Genomic DNA, 20,179 nt, shown 5'->3' on the forward strand with positions numbered 1-20,179 from the left:
TGCCCCCATTTCCTCACATTTCCTGCCTCACTTGGAATTTGCCAAAGCTCCCACCAGCACAAGCTACTCTATAGGGCTTAATGGTTGCCATGGGAGGGTGGGGGGAGTTGAATGGTTCTGGCCTGGGGTCTGGGTTGTGAAAGCTGGTTCTAAACCTGAGTGGCTACCACCCAGCCCTTCCAAATACATAAGTCTTTCTTCCACTTTGTAAGTCTCCTAGTCCTGGGCAAGCCACAGGTAACTGCAGTACCAGTGGTTGGCTGTGCTGGTAACAGTCCTCATCTGCTGAAAACCCTGAGGTCAGGAAGTGTGATGAGAACATGTGGGTCATCAAGGGGCATAGGGCATGTGGGAGATACAGGCCTCTGTGGGAGTGGTTTCAAGCTTGTTTCTCTGTCCAATCCCAGTCTCTACTCACACAGCCATGCATGGTTGGTTAGCAGGATGGCTGCATTTGTAACTATCAATGAGATCATGGTCATCTTCAGCTCTAGACAGCCCAAGGCCAACATCAGGGTCCTGAGCTCCTACCAGGCTATAGCTGGTAGAGCTGAGCCCCAGCTCCTACCACTCTGTCCAGACTGCCTGAACCTGTGGGAGTGCTGAGATAGGCGCCCAAATACAGACAGGAGAGGAGGAATTTTTCCCTCTTTCTCACAGGAGGCAGAGGAAGTAGTGTGGATCTGGGACATGGAAACCACTCCAGCAGCCTCTAGCTCTGTTACTGCCGGCAGATCTCTGAAGTCCAGATCCTCCCCTGGGGTGGTGCTCTCATGCCACAGCTACCGTGATGATGGTAGGCACAACTCAAGCACATGGCACTATGTGTATTACTAGGGAGGCACTACAAAGCTGTGGCCATGGGATGCAATATGGCTTTGCCAGCTCTGGGATTCTTCTGGTTTCTGAGCTTGTTAGAAGGTAAATAGATCAAACAGGTTTTTGCTAAGATAGTAAAGATGAGGGGCAGGGGACCTACAGGTACCTGCAGGTTACCAGAGGGGCCCTTTGAGGCACATGAGTGCCATGGCCAGGGGCACTGGGCTCTGTGCAAGGCAGGCCTCATGCACCTCCTGTCCTCACTGCCAGTGCCTACTTTCTGCTCTGCCATGCTACTGTGAGCCAACAGGGGGTAAGTTTTCACTGTCTTTTTCAAGGGCCTGATTTTGCACTCAGTGCTTTATCAAGAAGTTTGCCTGACGCCTTTTGGTTCTCAGAGATGTTTTAGGGAAGGCCTGGTTCCTCAAAGTGGAACTGAAGATGGACCAAGGTCCTCTGCAAGTGGAGCCACCTAGGCACATGAGCAGAGGGGAAGATGGCTTTCAGAGCTAGTGCTTCAGCTTGTGCTCTCCTAGGACCCACAGGCATCACTGCAAAGCTGTCATGGACCTTGGTCTTATATCTGCTGACCTGTTTGGTCTTGCTGAGACCCTGGTGGGCTGCACAGTAGTACCCTTTATGCAGATGAGCAAATTGAGGCTCAGAGGAAATTTCCCTAGTTGTCTTAGAAGCAGCACACATCAGCAAACACACATGTGTTTGAGGCAGTGGAGTGCTAGAGCAACTGGAGTCTTAAAATTCAGCCCAGGGCTGTCCACGTACCACAGAGGGTCACAAAGGCTCTTATGACAGCTGCCTAAGGCCACCCCTCTTCCCCTGCTTATCTCTATGTCACTCTTCCCTTGGGAAGTTGTTGCTGACAAAGCTTGCACCCTAGGATCAGAGGTGGTACAGAGATGAGGGCAGGTTTTGGCATGAGTTCCCCCTATGATTCCTAAAAGAACATCCAGATCCTCCCTGGCTCCCCTTGCCTGTCATGGTCATTGTCATAGTCTGGGTTTGGGTGTTCCATGGGGTCCATGCTGGTTGAATCTGTCCTGTCCTATGCTCTGGTTGGACTGTCTAAGGCTAGGCCCTTCTGCTCCTCTCGTCCTAGCCATACCCACCTCTCCTAGCCACGCCCTCCTCGGACCTTGCTGTGAGAGTTGCCAGCTTGGGCTTTGGTTTATGCAGTTAGGGAGGCCACACAGTGGCTGGCAGGATCAGGAGGGCTGGGCTTTTGGCCTATGCCTCTTTGGCCCAGCTCTGCCCCTGCCCCCAGACCCAGCAGGCAACTGAAAGCTGCCTGCCTCTTGTTGCCGAGCTGTTTCTTTCAGCCAGGAGAAGTATTGATTTAGTTTTGAGGCCGGATGATTTATAAATATGCATGAGGATTGGCAGTTATTTAACTGTGCTTTTTAATTCTCCTCGCGTTGCTGCCTCTTTCCAGCAGGGTCTCTTGATATGCGAGTCAGGCACCGGGTGGCAGGCAGCCCTCCCTCCCAGCTTGCTGCCTGGACTTTCCCAGGGGCAGCTGGGCCCGGGGCAGCTACCTCCCAGTGGCCACTGAGGGCAGAAGGCCCATATGGCAGCAGGTATACCTGCAAGATCAGGTAGATTCATCCTGATACTGGTTCTTGAGGAAGAAGCAAATCTTTAAAGAGCCAGTCCAGCCCTATCACTAGAAACCATCACAAGTGAGGGATAGAACTTAATCCTGTAGCAAGAGAAGTGAAGCAAGTTCCCCCTGTACATCTACAACCTATAGGTCCCAGGATGCAGACACTGAGAGCAGCAGCTAGGCATCTCAGTTTTGGGGAACTTTAACAAGAGATAGAAGCCTATAGAAAGCTGGACACTGGTGGCTCACACCTGTAATCCTAGCTACTCGGGAGGCTGAGATCTGAAGATTATAGTTTAAAGCCAGCCTGAGCAGGATCTCCATGAAACTCTTATCTCCAATTAAGCACCAAAAATAAATAAATAAACCAGAAGTGGTGCTGTGGCTCAAGTGGTAGAGCACTAGCCTTGAGCTAGCCTTGAGCAAAAGAAGCTCAGGAACAGCATCCAGGCCCCAAGTTCAAGTCTCAGGACTGGCACACCTCTGGGCTGTCCTAGGCACCTTGTTTTGGAGAAGGAACATGGCTTCATGTGTCCTGGGACACATGGTCTGTGCTTGCTGGGCCCCCTATGGGGATCCCTCTCAGTGATAACTGTCCACAGGTGTGGTCCAGAAGAAGCAGAACAGAGGGTAGACTTGCCAGTGGTCAAATTGTGGCCCCTGCCCTATCTTTTCCACCCCCCCCCCCTTGTCCACTGGTTGCCTGTTCTTATTTAGCTGCCGTCATTAGCAGAAAATGTCAGCTCGCTCGCTCACTCGGCAAGTGAAATGTTTTTGTTTAGTCAATAATTGCACCACTGCATCAAAGGAAGGTCCCAAACTTTTTCTTTTGAGATTCTCGTCAGTGTCTCAACAGTTTTCTCAGCTGTGAATCAAACAAGGCAGCAAATTTTAGCAGAAGATTACAGCCATTTTTCCCCTTTCTTCCTCAAAGCTGTCATCTAGCAGCAGATTTCAGCAAAGTTGTTCGCTCTCTCCCATCTGCTCATCCTGCACAGTGCCAGCCCCCTGGACAGCGCTCCTTCATGCTGGCACCAGCACACCCTGGGCCCACAGTAGGGGAGCAGTGTGCCTGGAGAGAAGGCAGTGCCTCTTCTCCTGTGGCTCTGGCTGCCAGGAATGGGGCCTTGTTGACCTCCTTTCAGTGGCTCCATTGCCTCTACTGGGAGATGGCTATCTGGTCATTCTCAAGCCTGCCAACCTGAGCCCACAGCCAGTATTAAGTTTTGTAAGTGCCCAGGGACAGAAGTTGGCATCCTGGGCTGATGCCTTGGATACCTGAATTGAATAGTTCCATTTGGAAGGACAGTGACCTGGTACCCTGCTGCTGACCCACCCTTGTGCAGAGCTGGAAGTGTCCAGTAGTGAGTGGTGCGTGGGTCCCTCTGAGCGGTGATGAAGCTGTGCTGGCCTTGGCCATCAGTGATACCCACAGCTCATCTTCTTGTCCTTGTGGCCCCTTGGTCTCTGCTGTTTGGCTACAAGCCCCAATCCAGACTCTGCAGTCCCTTTTTGTCAGGTTGATCCAACACAATCCAGTCCCCAGCCTCACTGGAAGTTGCTGGGTACTGAGTGAGAGTATGTACCATGCAGCCAGGCAGTACCACCCCTGTGACAGCTCCTTAGGATACATAGATGGCCGCTTCCATCTGCTTGTCTTCAGTTTGCTTTCGTGTGGTATGGTGGAATGCTCTCAGGCTAGGGCTGTCAGCTCAACCTGCATACTAGGGCAGCTCCACGGCAGGGTTCCTGTACCCTACTCTTGAGTGCCCCACTATGATTGGGGCAGAGCTCAGAGTGAACCAGTGAGCAGGAAAAGCTCCTGAGGGCCTATTGGAGTCATCTGGAGTGAGGCTAGTCCTTTCTGCATACCTGCTGGTTTTTACTTCACACCTATGTTAACCAGTTGGAAGTCTGATTTCTAAGCTCACAGGAATGCCTTCTGGTAAATGCTGTGATTATCATCCATCCTTTCAATACATGTTTAACACTCATGCCAGGCACAAATCTCAGAGCTGACAAGTAGGGAAAAAGACAGGCAGCCCTGACTTCATAGACCTGATCTGACAGAGGACAAGTAAAATAATGGTTTAAGGGCAAAGCATACTGGTACATGCATGTAATCCCAATTATGCCAGAGGCGTAAATAGAAGGAATGTGGTCTGAGATCACTACAGGCAAAAATGCAATACTCTATCTGAAAAATAACTAAAGCAAAAGGACTGGAGGCCCAGCTCAAATGGTAGAGAAGTTGTCTAACCAACACAAAGTCATGAGTTCAGAACCCCAGTACTATCACACATATATACCTTAGGAGCAAGAGCTCTTAAAGAGAAGAGATGGGGGGTCAGGTGGAGTGATATGTTGCCTTGGTGACAGAATTGTCACCAGGCTTGATGACTCCTGTTCCTTTCACAGAGTGCGGGGCATTTCCACATCAGTATTACACTGGTTGTCCAAGGGCCTGGATAACCATGGCCACTGCTGAGGAAGATGCTAGCTTTCATGGATTGCTGGACATACCTACCTGACTGGTAGCAGGGTGCTCCTCGGAGGTACAACCCTGTCCTAGCCATGCTGGTGTCCTCAGGACAGTCCCTGTGTCTCTGAGCCTTGTTCATGCACAGGGCTCTTCCCAGATGGGCAACAGTGTTGAGTTCCTGGGAAGAAGGATGGAGATGGCCGGAGATTCCCACAAGGCCAGAATCCATGGTTCTCAGGCATTGGAGAGCTACTGCTCTGCCCTGGAGACAGGAGTCTCAGAGTCAGGGAAGAGTGTGTGCCGGGTCTCACTGCCCTTGTTTCCAGCAGAGGGCCCAAAAGATTGGCTTGCTAACCTGGAAAGTGCAGACACCAGAAACAGTGCTTTTTGGTGCTGGTATTAGGACATGATTGCAGTGCCTGTGTGCTGTCCCTTAGCTTTTTTTGCTCAAGAATGGTGCTTACCAGCTCCACTTTTGGCATTTTGGTGGTTGTGACAGGGTCTCAGGAACTTTACCTTTCTGACTCACCTAGCTTTGAACTGCAATCCTCTGATCCTTGACCCAAGTAACTAGGGTTACAAGAGTGACCACCAGTATCAGGCTTTAATATGTTTAACAATTGTAAGCAAGTGGGGGAGGGGAGTGTAGTTGTGGAGGTGGGAGGGAAGGGATGGTAGGGGAAAAACAAAGGATGAAGTAACAATGCTTGATAGGAAATGTAATCATTACCTTGCTCATGTAACTGTAACCCCTCTGTATAGTATTTTTACAATAAAAAATATTATTAAAAAAAGAATATAAGAGCATGTTCTGGGACACATGAAAGCTCCATGAAGTTCTGGTGCTACTTTATTGGCACATGGGTACACATATGCGTACACATTCCTGTTTCTGGCTGTTGGATCACCACAGCCAAGCGGTGGGTAATTGGGACAGACAAGAGGTGAGAGAACCCAAGTCTGCCATTGAGCCACAGGTAACATTGACCTAGCTGCTCCAACTCCAATCAAGGGTGAGGAAGGCTAAGGCCCAGGACCCGGAAGACAAGAGCCAGCATCTGCCATCAGAAGTCTCTCCTGAGGCAGGCATGGGCGATGGATTTCACACACTTGGTTATCTTCCCAGACTGTTAAAATTGGATGAAATAACAATCCCTTTCAGCCCTGACAGCCTGTGAAGCAGCAGGGGTTCCAGGAGTCTCTTCATCCTTCGGGGTTTACAAGGTTCTCAGAAAACCCGTGAAGAGTGAAGATCCAGGCAAATCCTCTCCTGCCCTGCCTCCCTCACCCTGGCCCTGCTGTGGCTCCCTCCTCCTCCTTAGCACTGCTGGGTGGCCTCTCCCTTCCTCCCCTGCCCTGGAAAAGAGCCCCGGAGGTGGCCTCGGGAACCATGTTTGCACACCCAGTTTCTCTTGCAGTGGTTGTGCAATTGCTGGAGAGCCTGTGGGTCTTGGACCCCATTTGACTCTTTCATTAGGGGACTTGGAGGGTAGCAGTTTGCTGTGAAAACATGAGGATGCTTTAATTCCCGACATGATGCCCAGCGAGGCTCTGCTGAGTCTTGCCTATTCTACCTCATCTGTGAACCCACTTCCTGGGGGCTCTGGATGACTGGCCAGGAACTGACAGGCTCGGGCCCCCAGTGAAGTGCTTCAGGTGGCACAGCCTGGGCTAGGTGGCACTATCCTTTAGAGATGTAGGCACAGCGGCTAACAGTAGCTTGAGTCCTGAAGCACAGGGCTACCTCACTAAGCAGCGTGTCTACCCATCCTCTTTTCCCAGAGCATGGGGTGCTGTGAACAGTAGATGCTCTCTCTGCTCCCTTAGGAGGCTGGAAGATGTGCAGGCAGGGACTCTGACCACTTCTTCAATTATGTGTAAGAAGGCGTTGCCTCCTCCATGGTCACAAAGATACTATTTAATGTGTTGGAAGTTTTTTTCTGGTAATTTTGAACTCAAAACATGTAATTGCTAAGCAAGCACTGTACCTCTTGAATTACATTCCAGCCTTTTCTTCCTTTAGGTTATTTTTCAGATAGCGTTTCACATTCTTTTTTCTTTTCTTTTCTTTTCTTTTTTTCAGGCTTGCCTGGGACCACAATCCTCCTGATTTCTCTCTTCTAAGGATGAGCCATTGTGCCCATTCTTCTATGTTCTTAAAGGTTCAATCTTTTATACTTAGATCTGTCACCCCCTGAGGCTGCTGTCTGTGTATGGCAAAAGGTCAAAGTCACAAGGGTTCTGGTAGACTCTTTCTCTGCTACCACACAATGTTAGTGGCTGTAGATCTACTGTGAAGATCAATCCTGTTTGTCTCTCTCTCCCCTCTCTCTCATCTCCCATCTCCCCCCCTCTCCCCTTTCACTTCTCTCTTTCTCTCCTCACTTTTTTAGTGAGCCCAGGCACTCACACATTTGCATCATGGTTTTGGTCTTAGGATTGGTGTTCAAGACCAATGGATGGATTTCCACATACGAAGTGCCCAACAGATGAGCCAGTTGGTTGGTTGGTTTTCTTTTACCAATCAGTGACTCTTCAAACTGAATAACAATGTGACCCCTGATTGGTAATAGATCAGAACCAAGGCTGATGGAGGGATCCTCCTGGCCACACAGCAAGCATCATGAAGACCTTGGGGTTTGGGCTAATGTAGCTCCCCACGCCATGCAGTGTGCATCGTATTCAACACAAAGCTCCTACTTTGCTACCAAAACTTTTCTGTTGGTGAACGTCTCACTTCTCTCAATTCCTAAAGCCTCATGGATCTGGTCCAGCCCAAGGTAACCCCTATTCTGTGCTTTCTCCCCCAGGGCGACTATGACCAGAGCAGAACCAAAGTGCTACACATGAGCCTGAACCCCACCAGCATGGCCAAGCAGCGCCTGCGTGAGGACAGGGACCGGCTGCAAGAGGAGTGTGAGCGGCTGCAGGGGCTCTTACTTGCCCTGGAGAGAGGAGGCCCTGTCCCCACGGATCTAGAGTCTGTCGCTGGCCTACCCTCATCCAAGGAGGTGACAGGTAGGTTTCTCCACCCAGCCCCTGACATCCAGTGGGCAAGCCCTTCTGAACATCAGTCACACATGCAGGTTGGCCACATGTGTGGCTAGACAGAGGCTATTGGTTTGGTGTCCTGCAGAAACACAGCCTCTTCCCCAGGAGATGTGCAAACAGGGTTAGTCATCCATGCTGTAGGCGGCAGACACAAGTCAAACAGCAGTGCAGCAGCAAGTGGCTAAGATCTTCTCAGGCCCCCTAAAGCAAATTAATACCATTTATCAGTTTGTATGTGCCCCATTAATCAAGAGTAAATCCAATCCTCCCAGAAAGCAGAGTCATCTTTCACTGGTCTGAGCACACTTCACAGAGCCCCGGGGGCCTTTGCATCAGGCCTGTGACGCCAAGGAAGAACGAGACCAGCACAGAGCCAGTGCCTCTCGCTGCCCTCTCCAGTCTGTAAATCAGGGTAACAATCCTTGGAACGTGCATCTGTCACTTCCAATGCAATAGAGTGGTGGCTGGAGTCTGTCATGCCAAGCTTTGGAGAGTGTTGCAGTCACCAGGTCCTGCCCTGGCCGTGTCACTCTACAGCACAGAGAAATGCAGGTCATCTGTGCAAAGGAGAGGAGTATCAGCTCAGTCTTCACACAGGCAAGGCCCCAGGAAGGCTGAGGGGCTTGAGGCACCTGCCATGCTCTCCACAATGGACAGTGCCTGGTCCTGCTCCATTCAGGGCCATGGGGTGACCTGAGAGGAAGGCCCCTGGCCAGGCTCTTCCTCAGTGGCCTGGAACGCAATCCTGTCAGCACCAGGTTCTAGCACCTGGAGACTACTGTTTTTGCCTCAATCTAGGGGATATTGCCAGAGTGCAATGCTGAGGCACGAACTATAGGCTGTTTTCCTGATATTTGATGTCACATGTGTTTGTGAGTTGCTTTTCATCCTGTAATACGCTTTCCTATTTCCTTGTCGCATATTTGTCTTCTGTGAAGGTACTCAGCACTTCCTTTGGGAATCTTTGAGCTGGGGTGGTGTTGTTATCTTGGTCCCTGCCTGAGACACATAGCCCAGACTGGTGTGTGGGGTGGGGGTGGAGGGCAGATTGTTCTGTCATTGTCACTCCTCTGTCATCTTCCTCCTGCTGCTCCCACCTGAAGGCAGTGTCTTCACAGCTGAGGGACACTCACTACTCAGCAGGGCCTGGTGCCGAGGAGCAGCCAGGACCAAGCTGGAGAGGCATCCATGTATTCCCTTGAGTCATATATCGCCGTTTCCTGCATCTTCTGTGCCTCAGCAGTCAGATTTTAGGCTATAATGTCTCAGGTCCCTTTGCAGAGCCTGGCCCACAGTAGGTACTCCATAACTGTTCGTGCTGTGTGTTGTTATTGTCTTTAGTCTTGTTTGCCAGCATTCTGTGGTCCCTGGAGCCCCAACAGTCTTACTGTGCAAGTTTCTAATCTGTGCCTGTGTCCTTGTAAAACTGGTGGTGGCAGGGGGAGAGTTCCTGAATCTCCTTGGAGTTCAGCCAAGCACCAGGCAGTGCCAGCAGCAGTGGGATGCTGGGCCTTTCACATCTGAGGTTTATTGGCCTTACATACTGTGTGTCTTGCCTGTGAGCAGTGAGCACAGTGCACACCTCCCCTCACACCTTACCCGCCTCTATCCCAGCTTTCAGAATTTGTTTTGCTTCTCTGCAGGAACTTATACTTGACCCTTAAGTCCTCTCCCATATTCTGTAGATCAGAGCATGCAGACACATTAGAAACGTGCCCAGGCTACCTCTCTGCCACCAGAACAGTGGAAAGGATGACAGTCTCTAGGTGCTGCATTCTGTTCCTCACTGCTACAGCCCTCACACTCCTTACCTCTCCCCACTCACACCTCTCACTTCCTTCAGCACCAGTGGCTCCAGGTCCCAGGGCACCAGCTACACAGGGAGACCACTGTAGCAGATGCACCTGCATCTGCCCGATCACCAGCCAATCAGTTGTTCCCCCAGCCTGGTTACTTGCCAGGCCATCCCACCCTGCCAGCCAGCTTGACACCTCTCACTTCCTTCAGCACCAGTGGCTCCAGGTCCCAGGGCACCAGCTACACAGGGAGACCACTGTAGCAGATGTACCTGCACCTGCCCGATCACCAGCCTATCAGTTTTCCCCATAGAGTTCCCCCAGCCTGGTTACTTGCCAGGCCATCCCACCCTGCCAGCCAGCTTGAGGAGTGCTGTGAAGAGGGGAAGGAGGGTGTTATGGCTGGCCCAGGTGGAAAACAGAAATGGCACAGCTCTCCTGAGGTCATCTGTAAGCTATAGGCAGTGTTAGGCAACTTTTCACCACCCTCCATCCACACCCCAGAGCTGCTTGTCTTGGCCTTGGTCATAAAGATCCAATCCCTGTCTTCAAGCTTTGGTGTCCCTCCTACCGTGTGTGTGTGTGTGTGTGTGTGTGTGTGTGTGTGTGTGTGTGTGTGTGTGTGTGTGTGTGTGTGTGTGTGTGTGTGTGTGTGTGTGTGTGTGTGTGTGTGTGTGTGTCTGCCAGGTGTAAGAGCTTCAAATGCAAACACATACCATTCTAGGTGGATCTTTACTTACGTAAACATTTTGAGGTGAGGCCTCACCATCATTATATAGCAGGCTCGCTTTCTTTCTTATGCAGTAAGATTTGCTAGGCTGTGTCACTGGTCCTCTACTCATGTTGGCACCCAGTATTGTGGGAAGGGCTTGAGAAAATGGGGCTCCATGTCACATGGGGTCATTGAGAAGTCCCTAAATAGTTCCTTAGAGACTCAGCCAGGTTCATGGTTGACTGTAAGTCAGAAGGAGGGCAGCTGAGGCCCAGGCCAGTGGAGGCCTGTGGCAGGCTTAGGCAGAGATGAGGATGGGAAGGAGGCTGAGAAACAGGGCCATCATCTGAGCCCTGGGACCAGCTGAACTTGTGTGCTACACTCCAACTCTCTGCCCCCTAAAACTTGGAGAAGGAGAGAATATGCAGCTTTTCATCTTGGAAACTAGGGGACCAAGTGGCTAATGGCCACTTACACTCAAGAAAGAAAGAACAATCTAAGTCATGTATGTAGCAAGGACTAGTTTACCACTCCTGGTCCTCAGAGGGCCCAAAGGAACAGTAGATGGATGACAGACAGCTCTGGAGAGAGTGTCAGGCTTAGAGTACTTGGGGGAGAGTTCACAACAGGTCTCCCAATGGTACACTGGCAGATACCACTCCCTTGGGAAGAGAAAAAAAAAAAAAACTAAGCCCTGCTATTCACTGTGTTGGAGTACTAGTTTCCAAAGTATGGCTGCAGATGGGGGAAGTCCTTCTGCCTTGAACTTGAGAAACATAGATCCTCAAACCACGACTGACTAAGTGAGTCAGATTCTGTGCCCTGGAGAAGCTGAGCAGAGGCCCAGACCAGAGATGGAGTATGTCATGGGGTGGCTGGATGCAGATGGGCCCTAGGTGACTCTGCAGCAGGTAAAGGGGGAAAGACCCTGGGAGGAGCTGAGCAGGCCAGCAGCTCCCAGATAAACAGCTCAGCCCTTCTACATGGTACAGCCACAGGTTGCCAGTTCTGCTACCCCGAGGTCCCTGTGGGTCCTATACTACCCATCCCTCGTGATGATGAATGAATAACCTGTGAGTCTCAGAAGAAGAGACTTTCTGCAAGAAGAAAAGACCTTGACTGTGAAACAGCCAAATGAGCAAGTAGAGAAGTGGGTTCCAGAGGGAGCTGACCAGCAGAGCCAAAACTGCTGCACACAGCTGTAGCCTAGATCCCACCAAGGGAAGAAAGGGCTCTTCAGTAACCATGAGAACAAGGCACCACAGGGAATCCAGGGAGAAGAAAGTGAGCTCCGGGGAGTTAAGAACATCGAGAGTTACACGAAAATCTTAGTAAATGATTTATGAGTTACAATTGAGAAAATTTATCTGCAAGAACAAAAGAACTGTAAAATGGAAAGGGGGGAAATGGGAAGAAAATATAATGGCTGATCCCCAGACCTTCCAAGGAGAAAACAGGGAGTCAGGAGTCCATGCATGAGGTGTTCAGGTAAAGTTTCTAAGTGGAAGAGGCTGACTTGGTGTGGTGGAGGATGCTCAGAGGTGCTTTGCATGTATGAGAGCAGGTCTTCTCATGTACACCATCATGGAACTTGGAGACAGAAAAGACTCAGGAACTTCCAAATAGGAAAACAATATGACATTTAACAAAATACTAGCAGCCAGACCTGCTCAGTACTTCACAGCAGCAGCATGGAGCTATAGGGCCTGAGCAATACCTTCATATTTCTAATGGAAAGTGATTTTCAGCTTCAGCCCTATGGGTCCCCTTAACGGTGAATGATTATGTTCACACAAACACATAGTTACGTTTTCCCACATTTCCTTTCTTAGGATGTTATTTGAGGATGCACTGTAGCAAAACGAAGAAGTACTAAGCCAAAGAAAGTGGGTGTGAATTCTAGGAAAGAGGAGGGAGATCCCAAACAGCATAGCCAGAACTGACCTGAGACGCGAAGACTTTCTCAGAGAACGAAGATGGTCAGTACATGATGCTTCAGAGGCCTAGAGAGGAGATGACTCCTCCAGAGGTGAGGGCCAGGTGTAGGTTGCTGTAGATGCTTGTCCCTTGGTCCCTGGGCTGCTGCTTCTGGTGACACGTAGCCACCTTCCCCAACCTGTGTGCCACATACATTTCTCATGTTTGTCTACTGTCCCACAGAAGAGATCAGGAAACATGCAGGTGACTGGCATAGAGATGTCCAGGTTAGTCAGAATATAAGAAGGAAACTAAGCAAGTGGAAAAGCAAGACAATGGTTAGCTCCATGGTAAGCCAAAAGGTGTGCAAGGGGCAAAAATAATTCTATTTTTTCCTCTGTGGCTCAGCTCTGGTCTGCACTGACACTATCACAGGAATACTGAGGTTTGATTTGAGCAAAATTCTGAGATAGTATATTGAAATTCCATGGGGAGGAAGGGTGGATCTTGATATCCCTGTCAGGAAAATAGTGAGGAGCACCCAGACAAATCCAGAACAGGTGATGAAGGCATGCTTTCAGAGGCTGGAAAGATGCTGTTTAGTACTTGCACAAGGGCTGGAAGAGGAGGACAAGGTCTCAGTAAAGGAAGAAGGCAAGATGTGGGAGATGCTGCTCCCTGACAAGTCTCCAGCATTACTGGACTCTAAAAGATGAATTTTGCACGAAGTTAAGGAATAAAGCCAAAATCAAGCTTGCATAGCCTGTGCAGGCTTCTCTGAGTATACAGCAAGGCAGGCAGATGCAGAGAAGCCTGTGCCTTGTCCATAGCTGCCTGCCCTCTTAAGTGCATAAGAGCTCCTTCTTGAGGGAGACCAGGTAGCAGAGTCTGCCATGGCAAGTGAGCACCTGGGAGGAGGTCTGGGGGAGTAGTTGGTTAACTCCTGGGGCTATATAGTTCAAGGACTTCCAGCTGGAACTGGGAGGCAGTCACAGAGGATGGAGGATATATTTGGCCGGGAAGTGGTATCCCTAGCCCTAAGAGCCACCTAGGTGTGCTGCCATGCTCCTGACAGTTCTCACCCATCTCCTCTGCTCCTGATGGGGTTCCCTCATGTTCCAGCCTGTCCATGTCTTCATGGCCACTCTACTCAGATTTGTTTCTGCCTGCTTATGAGGAAACTGAGGCCCCACACAGGTGAACCCACAGGCCAAGGCCTGTGAACAATTGACCATGACTTACCATTGCAGAGTGCACCACCGGCCAAAGCGGAGACTGAGTTTGTTCTTTCTGTCTCACCAGGTTTTGAGTAGTCCACAAGCCCTCCCAGGGCTCCCACATTTGCTCAAGGCAAAAGCCAGCAGGTAGGAGCAGCAGGCTTGTCACTGGTCAGGGGGCTCAGGTTGGTGGATGGTCTCTTCCTTCTGTGAATAGTGAGGGACCAGAAAGAGCAGGAAAATAAAAACGTCATTGCATGCACAGTGGCTTCCCTTTACTTAGCAAGGTACCCACACTCACACCCAAGACCTCCGTTCAGTGTGTAAGCTCCCTATTTCCAAGGGCTTTCTCTGATCTGGATCAGAAAACAAGGTGGCCTTTGCTCCTGGTACAGTGCTGGGGCCAGCCAGCAGAGCCTTTGGGTGACTCCTCTGGATTCTCTGACAAAGAATCTTGAGACAGCCCATGCTAATGGCCCCTGTTGGCAGAAGCTTGAAACCAACCTCTCCAAGCTGGCTCCCAGCTCCTTGTATGGCCCCCTGCTGAATCTTGCTGTGCCAGCAAGATTATTAATTGTGGTTTAATTAGGCAATGCATTAATATTAACACAATCTAGTCTTATCAGAGCAACACATTGAAGGTGATCTAATCTGTCACTGTCTGAGTGTGTGGGCGCCCACAGTGGGTCTTGAGAGAGAAATGACAGTGATGGTAGACACAGAGTCCTCCTTCCACACGCTACCTGCTCTGCCTTAGGGGAGCACCTTGATTTGGAGCTGATTCTTGAGCCCTTCCTGCTGGATTAAGAATGGCACTTCTTCACCAGGCACTGGTGGCTTACACCTGTAATCCTAGCTACTCAGGAAGCTGAGATTTGAGGATCAAGGTTCAAAGCCAGCCCAGGCAGGAAAGTCCATGAGACTCATCTCCAGTGAACCACCAGAAAACCGGAAGTGGCACTGTGGCTCAAGTGGTAGAGCACTGACCTTGAGCTGAAGAGCTGAGGGACAGCACCCAGGCCCATAACTCAAACCCCATGACGGACAAAAAAAATAAAAAATAAAAATAAAGAGCAACACTTCTGCTTTTCCTAGTCCTCCTGGGTTGTTGCCTCTAGCCTTGACTTGTTTTCCCTGCCTCCCTCTGCAGTAGAGGCTGCCTGAGCTATAGAAGGTGGCCAGAGAGGCTGACACTCAAGCTCCTGAAATCAGCTCACCACTCATAGCTGTATAGGCTGACCTTAACTCATGGTCCTCATCCCCCTGGGGCCAGACCTCCCAAGCCTCTCTCCACTCCTCAATGGAAATGGAAGTACAAGGATAGAACCAGAGGGATCTGAAGGAGATGAAAGTGCTGGTTCACTCTGTTCTATGACCAGTCTGATGAAGTGGCTGCTTCTCTGCTCTGAGCCTCACCCCTGGCATCCTAGTGTTGCAGGTCCCAGGGTGACAGTGGCTGAGCTGACAGGTCCCCAGGGCAGTTCCTGGGCAGAGCAGCCAGGAGTGAAATTCCAGGCCAGCAGTTTTCTTCTACTTAGTTTGGTTTTTAATCAACCCTGCCTGCCTGTGGTTTCTGAGTAATCTACGGCCATTCTGACAGCTGGCCCTCCACGATGCAGGCAGACCCCCTCAGATACCAAACATCTAGCAATATTTGTAAGTCAGTCAAGTATCGGGTAGACGTGCCCTGCAAAGCTAGGCCTACTGGGTTCACTGGTTGTCAGTATATGGATGTGATGGCTGCGGTGCAGAGAGACCAAGCAGGAAATGTGATGGCTCCAAGCCTGCATCTGACAAGTGAAGAGTGCTTCTAGCACATGGCCTCTTGAGCCTCTGTGAGTCTTGCTTGAGAAGATGCTGGCGTCTGTCACCTGGCTTGTGCCCGGTGGCCATGTCCTTTGCATGTCTGCATTCTCCTGATTTTCCATGTGCCACTTAATTTTAGGTTGCATACTGCACATATTGAGTACCGTGTAAGGAAGCTCAAGGTCCTTGTCAAATCGGTGCAGCATGCTGATTTCTGAAGCTATTAGCAGATAGCCTGCCAGATTCCTCACAGTACTGGGGCTTCAGACTTTGCGGTGCTTCTCCGGTCTTCAAATGCTGTGCTCCATGCAGGCCACTTTGTATCCTGGGTAGTAGCCTCACCCTCAGCTCAGCTCAGCAATTCTTGCTGTGCTGTGCAGGGTCCCACCCCTACGCCACTCAAAGAAGTCCTGTCTCCCAACAGCTCCCTCAACACAGGACCCAGCAGCCTACCCTTCCATGTGACACAATTTCCCAGCTTCAGCAGTGGTGCCAGAGAAGAAAGCAATGGACTCATTCCTGTATGCCAGGGTGAAGGTACACAGTGCAAGGACATCAGCAGCTGCACTACTGCAGCTCTCCTCCACAGGGTGGTCAGGATCCTGGGGGAGAACAAGGCAAGAAGAGTAGGTTTCTCCCACTTGCTTCTCAGGCCCGAAATCCAGGGTAGTGTTGGCACTGCTGCCCTTGCTCACTGCAGGTTCCACATGCCCTGAGTCCAGGCTGGTGGTACAGAACCAAACAACAAAACCAAGGCAAAGAGCTTGACTGTAGGAGAAGCATATTGAACACAGAGCCTGACTACTATTAAATTGGATCCATAACCCAAATCTTCCAAAGCAAAAATCTCCAGACCCCAGTAGTTCACTCGCAGATTCTACCAAGCACTTGAATTAAAATGAGAGCATCCCATTTAGTTCTTCAAGGACATAGGAGAGGAAGCCTTCCCAATGAGCTTTAGAGCATGCACTTGCACTGAGTTTAAAGCCATTGACAAGACTGAAAAAGAACCACAGAAAAAAAGCAAAAGGAAACCACAGGAATCTGTTTTGTTTCTTTATTTCAGAACCACAGGCTGGCTTATTGGTGGCGAGCATCAGTTGATCTAATCTTTAAAAAAATCACATGACCATTTAGACCATCAGTGCAGCTTCCATTCATAACAAAAGCTCTGGGCAAACTAGAGAAAGCTAGGATCTTCCTCTCTGAGATAAGAATCTGTCTACAGAAAGCCTACATCTGAACCAGACCCACTAGAGAGACTAGGAAAGGTTCTCTGGATCAGAAACAAGGCCAGGGCATCTATTTCCCCAGTATACACATACCATAGACCCCCACAGAGGTGGAAGATAAAGGAAGAGAGGATGTGCAGACTAGGAAGGAAGGAGGAACCTCCTCTTTTCAGGCATATGACTGAAGTCTCTAGGAATGCCTGCTAACCTGAGGCCAGGGGCCTGTGTGGTAGTCTTGAATCCTACACATATACTAAGCTCCCTTCGTACGGTAGGCACTTGTTTGCTATGCATTATTCAGTACCAGCAAGGAGCACCTGGAAACTGCAATTAAAAACACAACCATTTCCATTTACAGTTCCCAAATGGAACCCAAGGTGTAGATGTAACAGCTGGGCTGACACTGGCATAGTGCCAGGGTGTAAATGGGTAGCAGGCCATAGCACTTCCAGTTAGAAAGTCCAGTGTAGTAAAGACACTGCTCTCTCTGCCCAAGCCAGTTGTGCCCCTCCCCCTGATTTGCCATAGGACTTGGCCATGCCAGCCATATGAGCATGTTACCTTCCCACCTCAATCAGCCTCACCCACTGCATGCTGCCCCCACACTGCCCCAGGCCCCATGGTATAAGACAGGGCTGGACTTGGACCCTTCTTTCCCAGAATTGGACTACGTGCTTGCATGGCCATGGAAAGCCCAGCTGAGAGGGGATGCACGCTGGTACACTGCACAGCGAAGTACCATTCCACAGGAAAACACATGCCCATGTGGGAGAGCTCTGGTTATGATACTCTAGGGAGGGCATAAGGCAAGTGCAGTGCAGGAACAGACTACCAGCCTTGGGCATACTTGTGTGCCACACAACAAGATGCAGGTGATACCGTGATAGGACTCAGGAATCATAATTTGGACTGCCACACAAAGCTATGCCTGTATTAGACTTAGTGGAACTGTACATCAAAAAAGTTGCCCTATGCTGGGTACTAGTGGCTCACACCTGTAATCAGGAGGCTGAAATCTGAAGATGGCAATTTGAAGCCAGCCCAGGTAGAATAGTCCCCATGAGACTTACCTTCAATTAAGTAGTGCTGTGGCTCAAGTAGTAGAGTGTTAGCCCTTGAGCACAAAGATGCTCAACAACTGACCAAAAAAAAAAAAAAGTTTCCTTACTGCATGGTTTTAAAAATGAATGGAGAGAGCCATTGCACTTCAACCCATTTTTAAGTAAAAATTCTCTCTCTATAGAATGTGCCTTTGATAGATTGCTCTAAGGAAAAACACTTTTAGTTTCTCTTGTCAGTTTCTCTGAACATAACCGTTGTGCCTTTACCTCTTTTATATAGTATGGGAACTTAGCTGGGAGAAGGGCGCTTTGTTTTATTTTGTTTGGTGACACTGGGGTTTGAACTCAGAGCCTCACAATTTCTAGGCAGGTGCTCTACCACGTGAGCCTCATCCCCAATCTCCTTGTAAGTTCTCTAAATGATTATTTTGCACAAAAAAATTACATTTTTGGAGCCTCACCTATTAATTCGATTACATTTAAGTTTAGAAAGTTCTATAGTGATTTGATAGTTGTATTTTCTGTGCTTTGAGGTTTTGTTTTTACACTTAAAAGAAGTTAACTCACTGGTACATGGTTGTAAATTTTAGAATTACTTTGTCAAATTCAAGAAAAAGCCACAAAGGTTCTCTTTGCATTGAAACTGCACTGAAGTTGTAAATGGGTTTGATAGGATTTTGCTTCATAGCATTTGTTTCTGAGCTGGGAAGCCAGAGGCTTCTTGGGCAGGACCCTTCCCAGCTCTGAGGAGAACACTCAGGACACAGGGCAGACTCAGGGTCAATCCTTTAGGGCCAGGAATCTAGGCAAGGGTACTGTCACCTGGCTGTCCTTATGGTGGCGCTCTCACTGCAGCCTCTTCTGTGCCTTCAGGCTCCTTTTTTGCCTCTTGCACTACCTTCGAGGTCTAGTGCTGAGGTTAGCAGAGGGCTAACACAAGAAGCCCGAGTCTACTGTCAGTAGGTCCTTAGGACTGCTATTGGTCAGAATTAGCCTTACCCTGACTTCTCTCCCTCTGCCCTTCCTTACAGCAGCACTACCACATGCCAGCCTGCAAACACTGGGCTTTTCAACCACATTAGTGGTGACCAACAAACTTGGGTTTGAGGCTGTGCCTGAAACAGCAGGACTCCAGACCTCACCCCAGGAAAGGGAGAAGGCGAAGAAGGCCTGAGGCCAAGTCCCTCTGGGAACAGCAGAGGCTGAGCAGCTTTCCTAGGAGGCTGGAAAGGTAGCCCAGGATTGAGAGTTGTGTAGAAGTCCACTACCTCATAGTTGTGTGACCTAGGCAGAGTGCCTGCCTTATTGTCTGTGTCCCCTCCCACAGGTGGACAGGCCATACAGCTCCTAGGTTAAGTGGTGAGATCTGGTCAGACACCCTGGGCAGCCCTGGGCAGACTCCAGGCAGGAGCCATGGGATGGGGACATCATCCTGGCTGGGATGTGTTCAGGCCTCGGGTCCTTGGGCACAAGGGATATACCCGCTAATAAGCACAGCCCAGAGCTCCTTCCTCAAATGTGCATAGGCTCCCATGACCATGCTCCTATGAAACTGCTTGTGTTGTGTGCGGCCAGGAGTTGCCCAGCTTCAGCAGCCCTTATCTGGAACTCCAGAGCCAGCTCAGTGCAGAGGCAGCATATGCCAGCCCTGCGAGCTTTCCCTCCACACCGTGGGTTTTAATTACCTCGACCCAGGTGCTGTCTCTCCACGCTGTGTGTTTATTCTCATGTCAGGTGATAAAAGGTAAAGGGCAGGACCATCAATTAGGTGTGTAATCAGAGTTGTACAGATCATGGGATTTAATCCTCAGTTTTGCAGGTGCCTCCTGCTCTACTGAAACTAGGCACTGCCATTTTCTGGCCAGAGCTGCCAACATGGGAGATGCACTCTGAACTGCCAGTGCCCAAGACATGTGGGGTAAGCAATTCTAGAACCAGTTTGAGACACCAGTGGGAGTCTGCCAGAGTGTGGAGGGCCTGATGCTGGCACGGTTTCCGGGTAGACTCAGCTGTGGCTCTGGCTGGGACCATGCTAGTCTCTTAGAAGCTGGCCTTGGTTGTAGGACAGAGGACAGTCTGGGTGGTCAAAGAGGAGCAGTCTGTAGGCCTGTGGGGGGGCTGGTCTGTGGGGAAAGATTGGGGTAATAAGAGGGCCCAGAATTCAAGTTATGGGGATAAGGCACTGGCTGAGGGGCCCCTGCTTGGCTGTGGCCTGGAGCTGCAACCTAAGACAGACAGGATGCAGTGTTCTTCTCACCCCTGCCCTCCATACCAGCCTCTGCAGTGGAGAGCTGGAGACTGTGTGGTCCTCAGGCAGTGACATGCTGTTGGCACAGCTGAACCACCTCAGATCTCCAAGCACAGTCAGTGCCAGCCTGCCTGTCTCCTCTTCATAGGGCTGTAGTCACTAGCCCACCTCTTGCTGTTTCACCTTGAACTGACCACCTAAGGGCCTTCCCCTGCCC

At 50.1% G+C, this 20,179-nt stretch overlaps 1 protein-coding gene across 3 annotated transcripts in view; it reads left to right on the forward strand.

Annotated features, from left to right (window-relative positions):
- Mad1l1 (mitotic arrest deficient 1 like 1) overlaps window positions 1-20,179 on the forward strand; it is a 299,059-nt gene that overhangs the window by 206,942 nt on the left and 71,938 nt on the right. For all 3 annotated transcript variants that reach the window (XM_042686979.1, XM_042686978.1, XM_042686981.1), the window contains one exon: window positions 7,733-7,940. In XM_042686979.1, the coding sequence (XP_042542913.1) occupies window positions 7,733-7,940 (208 nt within the window). The remainder of the gene's footprint in view (window positions 1-7,732; window positions 7,941-20,179) is intronic.

This window comes from Dipodomys spectabilis, unplaced genomic scaffold (assembly GCF_019054845.1).
Source record: "Dipodomys spectabilis isolate Male_0828 unplaced genomic scaffold, ASM1905484v1 ptg000098l, whole genome shotgun sequence".
NCBI lineage: Eukaryota > Metazoa > Chordata > Mammalia > Rodentia > Heteromyidae > Dipodomys > Dipodomys spectabilis.